Source organism: Polistes canadensis, unplaced genomic scaffold (genome assembly GCF_001313835.1).
Source record: "Polistes canadensis isolate GaletaPanama2010 unplaced genomic scaffold, ASM131383v1 scaffold_58, whole genome shotgun sequence".
Classification (NCBI taxonomy): Eukaryota; Metazoa; Arthropoda; class Insecta; order Hymenoptera; family Vespidae; genus Polistes; species Polistes canadensis.
The window spans coordinates 1-16,842 of NW_014569605.1; the positions used below are offsets into that span (position 1 = coordinate 1).

The 16,842-nt window shown below is 33.3% G+C and overlaps 2 protein-coding genes and 1 long non-coding RNA gene across 13 annotated transcripts; 1 reads left to right on the plus strand and 2 right to left on the minus strand.

Moving 5' to 3' along the window:
- Window positions 1–214: 214 nt before the first annotated feature.
- Window positions 215–7,137, minus strand: LOC106785890 (cyclin-dependent kinase-like 4). 8 transcript variants are annotated; one of them, XM_014746705.1, is made up of 6 exons: window positions 6,854–7,137; window positions 4,189–4,378; window positions 3,181–3,531; window positions 2,775–3,041; window positions 2,269–2,648; window positions 215–569 (listed from the first exon to the last, which is right to left on the minus strand). In XM_014746705.1, the coding sequence occupies exons 1-5, from the start codon at window positions 6,919–6,921 to the stop codon at window positions 2,292–2,294; spliced, it is 1,233 nt and encodes a 410-aa protein (XP_014602191.1). In that variant the 5' UTR covers window positions 6,922–7,137; the 3' UTR covers window positions 215–569; window positions 2,269–2,291. The 8 variants fall into 8 exon arrangements, with proteins under 8 accessions (XP_014602191.1, XP_014602190.1, XP_014602192.1 ...); XM_014746704.1 differs by lacking the exon at window positions 215–569 and adding an exon at window positions 1,809–2,077 and having other exon boundaries at window positions 6,854–7,132; XM_014746706.1 differs by lacking the exon at window positions 215–569 and adding an exon at window positions 1,809–2,077 and having other exon boundaries at window positions 3,181–3,528; window positions 6,854–7,120.
- On the plus strand, window positions 536–1,931 carry LOC106785892. 2 transcript variants are annotated; one of them, XR_001381583.1, is made up of 2 exons: window positions 536–625; window positions 968–1,931. It is a non-coding gene; the product is annotated as an uncharacterized LOC106785892 (long non-coding RNA). The 2 variants fall into 2 exon arrangements; XR_001381584.1 differs by lacking the exon at window positions 536–625 and adding an exon at window positions 645–757.
- A 312-nt stretch (window positions 7,138–7,449) lies between the features above and the next one.
- On the minus strand, window positions 7,450–16,057 carry LOC106785901 (ankycorbin). 3 transcript variants are annotated; one of them, XM_014746725.1, is made up of 14 exons: window positions 15,622–16,057; window positions 15,127–15,461; window positions 14,302–14,578; window positions 13,892–14,140; window positions 13,410–13,834; window positions 13,062–13,323; window positions 11,785–12,845; window positions 10,421–11,209; window positions 9,872–10,260; window positions 9,440–9,784; window positions 8,998–9,074; window positions 8,757–8,911; window positions 8,554–8,624; window positions 7,450–8,471 (listed from the first exon to the last, which is right to left on the minus strand). In XM_014746725.1, exons 1-14 carry the CDS (start codon window positions 15,825–15,827, stop codon window positions 8,313–8,315), a joined length of 4,800 nt encoding a protein of 1,599 aa, XP_014602211.1. In that variant the 5' UTR covers window positions 15,828–16,057; the 3' UTR covers window positions 7,450–8,312. The 3 variants fall into 3 exon arrangements, with proteins under 3 accessions (XP_014602211.1, XP_014602213.1, XP_014602212.1); XM_014746726.1 differs by having other exon boundaries at window positions 8,358–8,471; window positions 8,554–8,637; XM_014746727.1 differs by lacking the exon at window positions 13,892–14,140.
- Between the last annotated feature and the right edge of the window lie 785 nt (window positions 16,058–16,842).

A 16,842-nucleotide genomic window follows, 5' to 3' on the forward strand; every position in this document is an offset into this window, starting at 1 on the left:
TTTCAATTCATTTCAATTCAATATATTTCAATTTTTTCCAAGATATAATAATTTATTGAATATATATAATGTAATGTATTTTTTATTGCATCTTATATAATAGCAAATCGCGTAAGTGTCAAAAAAGCTTAAGTATTTTTCTCTTTGTCTCATGAAAAGTAAATACAGTTAATACTTGAGAATTTAGTTAATGATACTGTTTTTTAATTGTTTGATTGGGCTGAATCCGGCAGTACTGCAAGACCGGCTCAACCCGCGGCGGACTCGAAGCAAGCTCCGAAATTCCACCAAGTTCCAAAAATCTAGCTAATATTCTGGCAATTCTATGAATTGCGTATCAGATATTAAGCTGATAAGAACAGATACTACACTTTGATCTTAGCCATAGGCCGAGAAGCGATAATAAAACTTAATTTCATCGCTTTATTATACTTTTTTATGTGGGAAAATGATTGCGAGTATTGTGCGACATCTAGTGGCGATCGATGATTTTTTTGTCGCCTTAGTGTCGCTAACTGCTGTGGATTTGGGTGTCATTGACGCTTGCAGAGACATCTGCAATTTTGTTTCTGTGAAAAACAGAGTTAAATTTCGTATTATAGGTTAAATATATCAATAGTGAGGGGTAATATTGGAAACTGGAACAAATATTAATATATATATATATATATTTTGTTGTTTTAAGTACATTAGAAAAAATCGAATATTTTTAATAGTTTATAAATCGACGTGATATTCCTGACTTTTATAATAAAAAGTAATAGAAGTAGTCTTTTTTATTCTTGAAATATTCGCATAACTTATATTATTAATCACGAGTTAACCTCTATGGGCCGAATTTTGTTTATTAATAAAAATAAATGTGTGGAACTAAAAATCAACAATTATAAATATATATATGCGGATAGAAAAGAAAGTTTCTGGTTTACACAGTATTATTACAATAAATTCTCTGTGTTACTTTCAGGTAACAACAGCCTAGCATGTTTTCACTTCTGCGTAGAGAAACCTAAGCGTCAAATTCTTCTAAGTATTTTGCACCTAGCGTTAAATGTAAAATGTCAATAAATTATATTGATTCCTGGGGCTTACAGAATGCAATGAATTCTGTCAACGGATGCACGACTGGTGTAAGCTAAGTAAATATCATCTCTTTTTCCGTCAAAATCTATCCCTTTGGTATCTTTATAGATCTTCTTCAATAAAACTGATAAACATGGTCAGGAATTGTTCGCTGCAACAAATTCCTCAACTTGTTCTGACATTTAACAGAACACAAAAGCTTTATCCTAAATATACAGAAATGTCTCTTATAGGCCATTATTACTTCAAAGTAACAGAACTGTATCATAAAAAAAAAGTAACAAAATGATATTTGAAATGCAAGAAGATAAGTTGTTATTGATATTCAAACTTAGAATTATAATATACACAATTTTTTATTTGGTAAACACCGACAGAAGCACAAATAATATCAATTGAAAAAAAAGATTTCGCTTGCTTCTACTGCAGATAGTTTGCGCAACATTTATTTTATTTTAGATTAATGGTATTAGCAACCGTCATGAATATTTGTATTAGTTTTCTCTGAGACATTACAGAATTAAGATGTATATGCCATCTCATTAAAGAAACTATAATTATTGGGTAAAATGCCAAAAAATTATCATGTTACTTGAAAGTAACACTAGCCCATAGATGGTTAATATCTTTTTTCATTCTTGGTTCAAGAAGCTCTAGTAAATTTTCTGTTTATAAGAACTAGATATTTTTTTATAACGAAAAAATGAAAAGGATTTAATAAAGTATCATTCCGGGTCTTTAATTTCGCATGTCATAAAAATAAGATATAATAAATATTACAATTTCATTTTTATATTATTAATTTATATCAGTTACCATTCGTTAAAAAATAAAGACGTTATTCCTAACTAAATCATAGATAGTGTGTAACATCATTTGCCCAATGATATCAAATTTTATGTTTATTGTCTCATAAAAAATGTGTTAAGCTAGACGTTTTAACTTACGCGGTAGTTTTTGCATACATATTACCCATATCAGAATGGAATCTATTCTAGAAAGAAAAGTGTAATATTTAAATATATTTATGATTAAATATATTGAAAAAAATGTTTCATAAAATAATATTAATTATAATAACCATTGATTTTTTCAAATAGAAACGGAAGAATGTATATGTATATATAATATATTAATATATATGTATATATTTAACGCACCACACACAAGAGTAAATATATGTACCTTACAATGTAATACGGCGAATATTAATTGCAGCCTCTTATCGTAGGCAAATGATCAAAGCCTTGCTGATGGTGCATGGTCGTGCTTTTAGGCCGATTGTCATTTTGACCATGCGCGATAATGTTCATTTGAGGAAGTTGCGGCAATAACATTTGATTATATCTTGAATTATCGGTTCGGTATCCATGGTCTTCAACAACGTAATTGTTTATTTGACTAAGTCTCGAGCGATCTCTGTACTTTTTGAGTTTCTCGAATTCTTCTAATTCCACATCAGGAATTTTAAAATGAAAATTTTCGAAGTATTCATGCTGCAGTAGTTGTTCACACGTCAACCTTACATTCGGATCTTTGTCCAAGCATTTTTCCATAAAATCAATCTATCAATGAACATGAAAAATATATACTTTATGTTAGAAAAATAAAAAATACTGCATGAAATAGTCACGTTTAGAAATACGATTTACGATTCAGATAAACATAATAGCATTGATTATAAATATTACCTGTAAGTGCGTATTCGGTCTATCAGGGAAAATGTCTTTAAACCGTATAAGCGTTTGCGGTGATGGAAGCGTTATACCAGCAAAGAATTCGTTTTGCTGAAATATAGCTATGTGTCTTGGTAATAGGTCGCCTACAGTCCTTCTTATTAAATAAAGTTGATCCACATCCGATTTTCCAGGCCATAGCGCCTCTCCTCGAATTAATTCGGCAAATACGCACCCTATTGCCCAAACATCTACAGGAGTTCCATATTGAGTATCTCCAACCTATTAAAGAAAAGCCAAAAAATTCTCAAAAACAATGATAGTTCTAATATGTTTTAATCGTTTTTAAAAAAAATAACATTGCGAGAGATCTTTATGAATATTTATTTAAAGATTTGAAGTTTGTTTTTGTTTAACTTACCAGTAATTCTGGTGCTCTATACCATCTCGTTGCAACATATTCCGTATAATTTTCACCGGGACTAAGCATTCGTGCAAATCCAAAATCACAAAGCTTAACAACGCCCTCCGCCGTAATTAAAATATTCTCTGGTTTAACATCTCTGTGAACGCAACCAAGTCGGTGACAATAGGCAATCCCTTGAAGAATTTGCCACGTGAGCTGTTTGATCATGAGGTCGGGACAACCATGTGGGAATTTCTCCATTTCATTTAAAAGTGTATGTTCGCAATATTCAAATACTAAATGTAACTTTCTCTTTCGTCTAAATACTTCCAAAAGATTTACCAAATTTGGGTGTTTTAAATTCTGCTGAAAAAATATAGATATAAGAATAAGATTTTCATGAATTCCTACAAATAACGTCAACGTAACATTGAATGGAAAATTCATTTCTTAGAATGCGCGTCTAAGAATACTATAGAAATTTAATTAGATTAAATATTATATAAAATAAAAAAAAATGACGAAAGAACAATAATAATAATAAAAAAACATAGAATTTAAATACTAATTTATACCGATAAAGGAAAATCATAATTATAATAAATTAAAAAAATCGTGCATGAAAAATATTTTCTCAAAAAATTGGCACGTTCTGAAACAATATAAGAGCAACGACCGAGGCGTGCGAGCGGTTCTTTGCATACAAGTACGCCAGAACACACGCCCCAACATATTGACCAACGCGGTATTGACCGCTGACCATTTTATTTATATCGTAGTTTGCGTTTATTCATTTTCATATTTATTCAAATGCGGTTCTTATTCTTCACGAATAATTCTAATTTTTGAGCGTTCAACACTTACAAAAGTGAAGATCGTCTTGCTATTTGAAATGTTGAAAACAAGATCTATTACTATCGTACGAATACATGTATGTACATTTTTATGTATATTTGTACTCACATATGTACAATAATATTCTGACCCCATTCTTACAATAATAGTAAAGATCAAAAGACTGACCTTAAGCAAGCGTATCTCTCGAAGCGCAATTTTTCGTATAAGAGGATCGTCCTCTGTTTGCTGAAATTTTTTGACGGCTACCAACTTTCCCGTATGTCGATCTCGACACTGGAAGACAACTCCGTAACTACCCTCTCCAAGACGTGCCAATCTTTCATAACGCTCCATTGCTTTGCTTGGTGCGCGAGACCTGTGTGTAATAAAACGTAATATCTTATTTTATCTTTGATAATAAGAAAAAAAAGGAAGAAATTAGTAAATGTAATAATTTAGAAACTGTCTTTATATCTTTACATCCTCTAGTTTTTACATCTACTTTTACGTCGCGTAAATCATAGCTTTTCAAATTTTTCCCACTTACCATAGAGTAATCTATATATACGTGTGATATTATTTTAAGTAATATAACAAATATTACGAAAATAGGAATTATATAAAAGAACGTTAATATAGAAAAATATCTATTTACTATATTAAAGTGATCAAATTCAAAACATTCTTAAATTCAAATTTCAGTTTTTCCTATTATTACATCTAATGCATAATTTATTAATATGTAATAAATAATTGTTAATATTAATATTAATAATTAATAAATAAATGTTTCCCAGAATTATCTAAATACAAAAAATGTCTTCAATCACACTCACGAATTTCATATATATAGGCATTTAGGCATATCTATCCATAAATATATAGGTATTACAATATAGTGATTGTGAGATCACAATACTGATACGCACTTCTTATATTTGGCAAGACATGGCAAGGACGTAAACTGTTGAGCAAAAAGCATGTTACGTTGGTGAACAATGCAAACTGCACTGTCTACATTTTCGCTGCTGACCAAGGGTCAAACTCCCCAAGCTCATTTAATTTTATCCATTGGACGGCACAAGACGCATGCGCTTTTTTCTTCAAGGATGTTGATTTTACCACACGCATGATGTGAAAGTACGATAGTTATGATATATTAAAAAAAAAAAAAATACAAAAAAGAAGTATGAACAAAGAAACGAAAAATTAAATTTGATGTTTACAATTTAAAAAAGAATCGTACCTAGGAAAGTCGTTAATATTGGAAAGATCTCACCTTAGATTAGTAAATCCTTATTCTCCAATATTACGGCTGCGCAAAGCTTTTTTTTTATAAAAATACAATACTTTAAATAATAATATGAAAGACTGTTAATAATTCTTCCTGTATTTTATGTGATGATATCCAAGCAGTAGCTTGTTCGCGGATTGTAACAACTTTCGTTTATGCGCGTGCGCGTGCATATGTGTGTAAAAAGAGAAAAGAACTTTATATATACTAATGAATTAAAAATTTGCAAACTTACCATAATGGTATAAACTGTCTATAATTAGCAAATTTCAAATCGTTACCCATCTCGACGTTGTTAACGTAAATATATCAATTATATCAAATAATTTCATAATACATTTTTTTACTGAGAAGTATATTCAATAAGTATATATTAATTTAAACTGAAAATTCTTAATAATTTTCTAATTGTAATGGTATTGTACTATTGTTACATGTAAACGAAATCGGACGATGGGCCGTCATTATCTGCGGAAGGTTAGATACGTTCTTATAATGTCACGCTATCGATCATAAAAAATATCTTGGACTACTTGAAAAGACAAATGACGATTTCATAGGTTCATCAAGTGATATGAAATAATACATAGTCGTTATATTTTAAATTAAATAAAAAGACACCTTAAACTTTCCTAAAATTTCGAAAATATTATATCTATTATAATATACATATATTTGCGTGCAATAAAATATATTTTTGTCTGTGGCATCCTCGTAATATTATATAATATATTATAATTATACATTATAAATTATATTATATATTATATAATATATGAATAAAATATATGAATAAAAAGAATGTAATATTGTCAGATAATAATTATTACTAACAATTAATTGGACAAAGGTAATATTTGAATTTGTTTACGTACAATAAGCCCATGATAGTGTTCATTGAGTTCGATCGTAACGCCCTCCTTTCCACTAAACATACTGGGCAATACTAATGTGTAAAAATGTTGCTTTACACGTTTCTTGTCGTTGAACATACGATTATTGACGATCGATAATATACTACAGTTACTCCTATCTTGAGTCCATGACCATGAAAAAGGGGAAAAATATTTCTTTTCGCCATCCACGCGTAACGATGAAACAAGAAATAATCAAGAAATGTGATACCACATACGCATAACAATATTTTTCGTAATAACAATAGTTGTGGAGTAATGACTTTGGCAAAAAAAGATACATGTGAAAAATATTTATAAAAAATATTTTTATATTCTATAAGTGAATAGATAACTAAAAATTAATGCAAATACACTACGTTTAAAAAATAAACATCGGCAACTATTGTTCTTTGTGGTTACAATAATTAATCATTTGCATAATTATTTGTATGCTTTCGATATATGTATGTACACATATGTATAAAAAATCGATCAAGGTATAATATTAGTTATATAAAACATCACGATATATGCGCACATACGTTAATATATAAGTAAACATGCATAGGTCATACGTATGTATATTGTAAGTACGTGTAACAATATGAAATTATGCATCATCGCGCATTGTTGTTATAGACGCGACCTTGGGAATATTTACCTTCTTGGTAGCAATGGAAGCGTACTACCAAAAAGCCAAAGAGTACTATCTTGAAGCCATTTCTCCATGCGAAAGCCACTCACAAGACGATAGATTCGCGAATGATGTCTTTTTAATCTGATGTTATTAATACCCTTGAAGTTCGTTTAAAATGCAACCCAAAACGCGTCGACATTATTGACTGCATCGAATTTTGCTATAAACTATCAAAAACCGATAGCATACGTTACACCGGGTTACTTGGTCGAGACAAAATTCATACGTTTACTAACTACGTCATTCCTGGAGATCAATATTCCGTAACAAAAATTCTATTCGTGCTTAAATGGCACGCAACATCAACTTATCCTTTGGTCTATATATAGTCGATTATATCGGAAACCATTAAAATACTATACTTTCAAAGAGAATTCGAAGAGGCTTTGTCTTTCGATATTTCTAAATGTACAAAATGAAATAAATCGTATTATTACACTAGATTTTTAATTTGGAAAGTGGACGCAATCATTGATTAAAAAAAGTACTCCAATGTAAAAAGTTTAGTTTTATACGATCAATTATACTAACAGTATAGTTCTGAAAATTCCTTTTTATTAATGAACTATATCTAATTTATGTTACTTTTTTTTATACATTACATCACTAATTTCATTGCAAATAATTGAACTTATATCTATTAGAAAAACCGATAAACGAATTATACATAATTCTGCTTAAAATATTAATTTTTTCATACCCTTCTCTTGACAATTAATTGTCAAGAATACTTACATATCTATATGTATTTATGTATATCGTATAAAATTTATACTAACATTTTAATCATAAATATTTGTTTCGCGTTGGCCTCTGTATGTTGGAATTTCATCTGGCAGTTTGCAGTAATACTTGAAAAGTAAAACCATACTATATAATAGAATAAATAATAATATTTTTTATATAAAAAATCTTGATATTTCACTTTCTCCTTTAAAAGAAAAGAAAAGAAAAAAAATAATAAGTTAAAATATGAAGTTAACAAATAAGTACGCAGATAAATACATAGATAAGACAAGACATCACTTATACAAACAGTCATATATATGTTACGGGCAATATATTACTGTGGGCATTTTACAAAATGCCCAGAAGGTTTCGGTCAATCTATAAAATGTGCTTCAGTTGGCTGTGTTTAGAGCATAGTGGGAGGATTTTACTTTCCATGATTTATTTCACGCACAATAGCTTCAGATTTTCTCCGCTACCCTCCCCTCTGCTCTAAATACTCCTCATTGAGGCATATTTTATAGATTTTCCGAAACCCTCTACGCATTATATAAAATGACGGGGCAATCTGTGAAATACTTGCTTATTATACACATTGCCCGTTTTACATGAGCATTTTATAAAATGCTAGAAAAATATACACTACCCATATCATATACAATATATGTACATGATATTAAATATACTGAACGTTTTAAACACTCTTAGCACTTCGTTTTATAGAATGAGACGATTTCGTTGTCCCTTGACTTTCTCCTCTAACGGTAAAAGTAACAAAATATCTTTTGGTGCAATCTAGTCTTTCAGCTGGTAGAGCGATAACTTGTTTTTCGTCACCGTGAGTTACTTCCACCTTTGTTAAAGCACACAAATCAATACTATTTGTTTCTCTTTAATAAAGATATAGCAGCAGATTAGACACGATGTCCACTTACCGTCATTTGTCCTCTCCCACGAGTCTCTATTTTTGGAAAGTGATCCACTCGTTCTTGCGCCTCTCCGCCAACTGCAATCATCGTCTATTATCAAAATACGAAAGGTCAAACATTTAATGAATTACCACAAGTTGCATTCAATCATGTACTTACAATTAGGTATGTAAGTACTTTTAAAAAATGAATATCACAACATAACTTACTATAAGTATAAACAGGTACTGAAGTATAAGCAGTTGTAGCATGATGACACCGATGAGTTCTCTGGGTACAATATTTTGCATCTGTACAAAAATTTGGTGTGGCCGGTCTCCTTTGTAGTTTCCTTAATTGTTCGTATAAGAAGGCTTCGAAATGTCTGTCGAGTATGAATGATAAAATAAAATGTACAAAATTTCTAATTTTTCATTTTATTGTGTTAATAGGATTGAAAATACTGAAAACCTGAATGTAAATGGTTGATCATATTTAGCAACACCAAGGGTTGGACCGGTCATGCCAGCTTTATGAAATGACTCGACCTAAAAATTATTTCGATAATTACATTTACATAATGTTGTAGCGCATAAGCAACTATCGCATGCCGATTTGATATAAACATAGTACTGACAAGATGAAGCAATCTTGTTTATCTCATACTTTCCATATTCAAATAGTTGTTTGCAATTTATTGATTACAACAATCATATGTGAAAAATATATTATAATATCTCTTATACATATGTGCTACTACCTCAAAATGTATCGAATATGGGACAGGTATATGGTATTAAAATAATATATTTCTTCATCTTTTATCTTGTTTTTTCTTTCTTTTAAAGATAAACTATAAAATAAAATATCGAGAAAATGTCAATTTTTCTACTTTCCAATCCTATCTTCTTACCTGTCTTTTAACCAAAACTTGCTCATTAGCTCTACCATGCCTAATCTGCAATCTCTTAAGTTCCATCAATTGAAAAAAGATCTTCCTTTCTAAATGGTAACGACGCAAATTAATTTGAACGTCTCTCGTGACGGTATCTACATTGAGCGGTTGATGTTTTTCCAGCTTTGAACATTCGACCATGTTCCTTCTTTTTGGTATTTTAGAAACTCTCGGACTTGGTTCTATACCACTATCTCTACCGCCACTATCACGACGACACTGTTTCGTACACTGTCGAAAACGTTGATTTTCCGATGGAATCTTAGGTATCTTTTCCGAGTACGTGCAAAGTTTTCTCTGAACCTGATAATAGGAACATTATTACAAAAAAGAACGTTATTACGTTCATATAATTTCAACGTGTAAAGTAAAGCAAGAGTGTCAACTTACTTCAGGTAAAGTAACGATAGCCGAAGTTTTGGATGTACCGACGTCTAGACTTCGGTAAGTATCTTGCTCGCTAGTACTCGGCAAAACTCTCATAACGCCAATTTCGTTATTTTCTTCTTGTCTCGTATCACGTTCGCCGTCTTTTCTGATTACTTTTCTAATTTCCTTCTCGATTTCTTCATCTTCTTCATACCATTCCGGACTCTCGATAACGGCAACTATGGCACTGCGATCGAGAGAACGTTCTTCAGATTTATCAGATAAATTTTTAGTCCTGTTCGATGTTTTTGTTACGGTCAAGGGGCACTCAGCTTCTTTTGTCTGCTTTCTGGTCGAATCTTTTGAATATCTTGAACGTCTTGTTGCTGTCGGCGAAAAATTCTTGACGTCTGATAGATATAACAACACAAGATTCATTTATTTTCTTTATAGAATATTATACGATTATTCATAGAGACATATAATATAATAGATTTATAATATAATAGATTTATATTTATATGTAATAAAAAACTTAATATTAGACAACTGAAATGTGTCCGCGTTTACCTTTACTTAAGAAAGATTTTTCCTCGTTCATAGTATTATTTGCGTCTATTTTTTTGACAATCCTGACTTTATTAGGTTCTCTTGCAGTTTTATGTTCGTCAAATTTTACTTCGAGAACGGTACTCTTAGCGAGGACTGGTGTATTCGTTCTCGAAAAGTCATTCTCATCTTCTCGTATCAATACTGAATCTCTAGAATCTGAGGATAAATCAACAGATTTGCCACGTGCGGAATCTACTTGCTCCTTATCCTCGAAGAAGTCATTGCTATAAGTCGCATCGAAAGAAGGAGATGATGCCTCATTCTGACGTTTCTCTTGTTGAATTTTAAACGATTTTTTATTCGTTAAGCCAAACTCATCGATGATAATGTTTCCTTTGCACGATTCTTCGACATCCTTTTGTAATGTACCATTTATACTGTATTTTTCTTTCGAACCTATTGTCTCGATTACATCTTCCGATCTCTCTTTCTCTTTTTCTACTTTTGAAAGTTTTTCTAACGCCAAAGTTGGCATCTCTTCTCTAAGTGATTCTTTCAATGTATGAGCATGTGAAACTACTTCTGAAGCCACACTATCGTTAGCTGAATCCATGCAGCTTACAATGTTTTTCGGAGTGCTTGGCGAAATGGCAAGAATTATTTTATCGCTTTCTTCATTTTTCAATAAAAAAATATCTTTTTGAGAACTCTCCTTTCGTTGATCTAGTCCCGAATGCAGACGTCCCTCTTCCTGAGAATCCAATGAAGTGCTTTCGGGTTTTTTTACTTGGAATGCGCGCAACCTACCTAGTGAATGGTTTCTATAGAAAACGAGGCTAAGATTATAACATTTTTAGTTTATACAAAGTAGGATATGGACTGGCTCGCTTGATCTAATTAAAGTGATCATCGTGTTCTTTGTATATCCGAGTTTTTTAGATAGAATGGGTATACAGGGAAAATCATGAGAAGCAGGACACTGTAATATCTTCTTTGTTGACAATTGTATTCAAAAACTTAAAATAAAAAAGTTGCATTATTGCAGGGGGGAAACTTAAAAGATTTTTTTTAGAGGTCATTTTTTTACGAAATTTTAAGGTTATCGGTGATTTTTTATTATAAATGGACAGCTACATTTTGTTTTGCAATATTCTTATAGAGCGTAAAAAAAAAATTTAATGACCCTAACACAGATTATAAATGCTTAAAATGATCGAAATATATCGATGTACGTGTATTTAACAAAATTTTTAAACATGATATTCTTGGAAACGGAGTGAAAACTTAGTCAATACTTTCAGATGAAGAAAAATTGTGTTTAATTGTCAAGATGCGAAATAATACGTGAATTTATTATAAATATTAATAGCTTAAGGCCTTACCTTCAACCGCTTCGACATCTCTTACTACCTTCTCATTATCATTATTCCTTTCGTTTACGCTATTTTCATTCCTATCTTCAACCCCACATTGTATATTTTGGAGATCCTTCTTTAGATCTTTAGCCTTCATTACCAACGAGTTAGATAGTTGATCGGATTTTCCATAAACATCGTCCACATTATTTTGCAATTCTTCACAATTCTTATCAGATATCTCTTTTTCCAAAACATTTTCAAAAGTGACTTCCTTCGAAGTTTCTATCGTAGACTTTGGAGTATCCGGTCCTTGGTCTTTATGGACCATCGCCGTAACTAAAACTCGTTCGACGGTTTCATGGCTCGTACTATCCGTCACGTCTCTATGATGATAGCGTCTTTCTACGAAGGACATTGCCTTATCCTCTGATGTGGATGACTTTGACGCGACTTGGTCATCGTCAACGTCAATGACGTTTTTATACTCTTCTTCCTCTATTTCTTTCTTGTCTGAACGTGACTTTGGTTTAGTGCTGGCATCCTTCTCGGATACCTTTTCGGATGCTTTATCGAACGGCTTATCGGATAACTTATCGGATGTTGTCGATACACAGGATTCTGATTTCCGTCTCAAATTTCGTTTACGAGATCCTCTTTTTCTAATATCTTTTGAATTTTCTTTCGATTTCTGTGCTTTTCCTCCGGATACAATCTTTTCACACTTTTTCTTCTCAACGGACGTTCTCACGACGATTACTTCTAAACTGTCGTCGGTACCACTGTGCTCGTCTTGATCGCTCTTTGTTTCTGATTGTAAATTCTTCCGATTGGCTCGACTTGCTTCGATCTCCGACTTCGATCTCTTTTTATTCTTATCTGCGCGACATTTTGATCTCCGTCCTCCGAGCTTGCGCTGAAGAAGAAACGTTCTTACCGTTCCGTTATTCCCTAAATCTTCTTGGAAGCTATCATCGCTATAATTTATAGACGAATCACTATAATCGTCCTTAGATTTTGCTCTAAGTCGTCTTTTTCTTCCTTTTCGTGCTAACTTTTCATCAGTAGTCGTGTCATTCTCGTCGTATCTAAAAACATCATGTACAATCGTATGCGAAAAGACAATAAAAATAGAGTACAAGCATAATACTTATAATTACATTCTATATATTGTTGAGTAGTTTATAAGATAATTTATACATATATTCTTGTTTGTAATACAATCTCACATATCTACTAAATAATTATTAACGAAAATTTTGAAATCGAATCGATTCGAATTTGTTGTCGAAGAAAATGCATACCTCGCAGACTCGCTTCTGCTTCGTTGCTGATATTCTTTTCTTGAAGACGCCTTCTTAGATAGTCGAATTTCTTCTTCGCTGAAACTTCGACTGTCTCGTCGCAATAAATTCTTGGAATTTCCTTTCTTTCGTGTTCTTTTCTCGATCCATCGTTCCTCGTAATAGACACGCGGTGCCTTGCGTGCGTGATCCCATTTTGGAGGACTATCTTCCGAATCTGTGCCACTCTCAGTACGGTCAACTCGAAATTTTGCAGAAAAAACTGAAAGACAAAGGATTTCATTGAAAAGGCTTAAAATAATACCCTTGCGTTTATCGACATTCGAGGTATTCGAGAATTGAGCTAACCCTTCCCAGGCGTACTCCTGCGATCTTTTAATCGTTGAGCAGTAGTTCCACCGTGCATTTGAATCAATTTAGCACAATCTCTGTGGCCCCTATAAAGAGCAGCATCCAAAGCGGTCATCATGTTACCCTTGTTAGTCCTTAGAATCGCATTCATTCTTGCACCATGATCCAAAAGCACCTTGCAAGCATCCAAATGACCATGAAGTGCTGCTACATGAAGAGGCGTCTTACCGTCTTGCGTAACGATATCCAACGTACTCGGACGTTTTTTAGCCAACCATTTGAGGAGTTCGATTCTTCCCGAAGCTACGGCCTCGTGAGCAACCCCTGTACCTCGTACTGTTCTAGCATGCAATGAGCCACCGTGCTGCGCTAAGATTTTTAACGTTTCCAATTGACCTTTAGCTGCTGCACATAGGGCTGGCCTAAAACATATTTTTTTACTAACTTGAATAGACGTAAGAGAAATGATTCCAACTTACGTTCTACCCTTTCGATCTTGTCGATTTGGATCAGCTCCTAATTTAAGAATCAAGGCCGTAGCGTCGGCGTGACCGAGCGTAGCGGCATAGTGTAGAGCGGAACAACCATTATCATCTACATGATCGGGCTGAGATCCGCACAAATTAATTAATGCCTCGACGCATCTCGCATGACCTCTCGACGCGGCGCAATGAAGCGCCGTTAAACCGTCTTTATCCGACGCTCCTGCGGCCGCAGCTCCCCCGACCCTTTATCGTTTATCGACATCGATAAGGTTATCTACTAGCTATCTATCCATTATCTTGGAATATTTTCCCTCCCTTTTAATTCTCCCTTAGATAGTAGATGAATAAATATATACATATGTATATACATCTACATGCTAAATTAGTTAGGATATATTAATTACCTTGCCAAAGCTAAAACTGCTTCCACGCTACCGGCACTAGCCGCCCATAAGATTGCCTGTCGTCCATCTTCGTCCTTCGCATTAACGTCAGCGCCAAATTCTATAAGAGTTTGTAATACCTTTAAACCAACTTTTTTTGGAACCGCAAGTTCGGCAGTCACTGCGGCACCGCAACATTGCGCAGCGTAATGGAGAGGCGAGCCTCCGCGGAGATCTGGCGTTGAAGGCCTAGCACCCGCAGCTAAGATCAGACGTACGCATTCCGCTTCCCCGCAAACTAGAAAAACGTCAACAATTTATAGAAAAGCTCTATCTACGAAATACCTATGTATATCGCATAGTAGTTCGGTGTAATTCGACATAGCTCTGCGTTGCTTGCCCGATACCTCGCCCGATAACTATAACTAAACCCGATAACCGAATATTTATCAGTAACGTCAATCATAGCCACGATCTTTATATCGTCTTATATCGTCTTGCGTGTTGCTTTCATGCTTAGAATTACGTCACCTTATAGTAGCCGACCCACTGACTCATTACGTCCACTTGATTCATGTATATTTTCTATACTTTCCTACTTTTTAACCTATACTTTTTAGGAAATTTAAATATTACAATAATTTATCTCTTAATGAACATCGGCTACTTATAATACATCAACAATCTGTTCAATGGATAAAAACTTATATCTAATAAAAGCCGTTTTTTCTTTTAGGAAAATATTATAAATATCTTTTAGTCGGAATGATTTAATATAAAAATGTCTTTTATGGTTATCGTTTGCCTAACGAGATTTAATAAAATGCATCTTGCTAAGACCCCTACCAGTGGCCCAATGAAGAACGCTATGACCTTCCAAATCTTTGGCATTAACGTCAGCGCCATTCGCTAACAAAACAGCTACCAACTGAGTATCGCCGGCAATGACTGCGAGATGAAGAGGTGTATGTCCCTCGGCATCGGGAGCATTAACCAATTCTGGTGCCGCTGATGCAACAGCACCACCCGTCGCAGCATCCATACAGTAATGAAGTGCACTTCTTAACGTTCGATCTCTATAACAGATGCTCTCCTCTTGTTCCCTCAATAATCTCAAGACTTTATGTCTGTCGGCCTGCTGGCAAGCGTGCATCAAAGGTGTGGCGCCAATTTGCAATACTCTACGAAAGTAGTCATTTCTTTGTACAATTTTCATGTTTCGTTAAAATCAAAAATATTCTCTCATTCTTATATTATAGAATTTGTTTCCGTGTACAAAAATAAAATAGAATAAAAAGAAATAAAAAAGGACAGAAGTTATAAATCTAGTCGAGACATTACCTGTAAGGTCTCTTCTTATGATGATTTGGATAGCATGTAGGGTAATTGACGTCATACGACCATGAATTTATGACAGGCTTTAGTTTTTGTCGGAGATTCGTAGAAGGTATCAATGGCGGCAGAAACAGATCGGCTACACGTTCCTGCTTCTTTACTTGAACCTTCTCTGGAAGCTTCAAAGGTATAGGTGGAGTCTTAGTGTCCATGCCCGTCTTTGACACCGTTTTTCGACTAATACAACCTCGGGTAAGAACATCTTCTGCCTTGTAGTCGGATCGAACTCATCGTGTGGAAAAAAATCCGTCCGGTCTCGCCGCCCAGAATGTGGGTCGACGTTTAAAAGAAGTAGTTGGATGAATTTCTCTCACCTTCTTAAAAAGATATAATGCTGATGACTGAATCGTCGATGTATAATTCACTCCTATTTAATGTTTTCTCTTTACGTGTACTACACACATATACACACCGTGTAAGCATATATATATATATTAATGTCTTTCCAAATTATAGTACAAGAACTCCGTCAGTGTTACATCTATGTGTGTTTTTATGTACCCGTGGCCCTATGTTATTTCTCCTTTTCTTTTTATTATTTAGCGAACTCATCTATCCTTATGTTTTAAATATAATAATTAGCGTAAAATTAACGCGTAATGTGCTTATACATATGTATAAATAATAACTCACGTCGTAATCGATATCAATCGAAAAATGTATTATGAGGATTAGTTTTAAATAATAAGAAAATAATTTCATATCACGATCATTGAAGCAACTACATATCTCAACAAGTGATTCGTGTCTACGATAATAATGCTTTGTAGAACCGAGCCGAGGAACGACAAGCGATCTATTATCGTTACATCTGGATCACTAGGTTCTAGCCCAAATTTAAAGTTTGATTACTGACCACGTGGTAAATTGACCAGGTCACTTGATACCATAGAAACCAAACGTCACAACATTTAGCACCAATAAAGAACCACAGTGGAAAATCTCACGGCAAGGTCGCCACGTGTTTAATTCTATTATCTTACAATAGATTATTTCACATTTCAGATGCTAAATACTATAATACTATAATAAATTAGTAATCATTTATAATTATTTCATGGTGAAACATTGCCATAATTATAATTAAAATTGAACACTAGCGAATGCTACATGTCGGTATCGTTAACATTTTCTATCTCTCAAATACAATAATTCTTAAAATAAGTT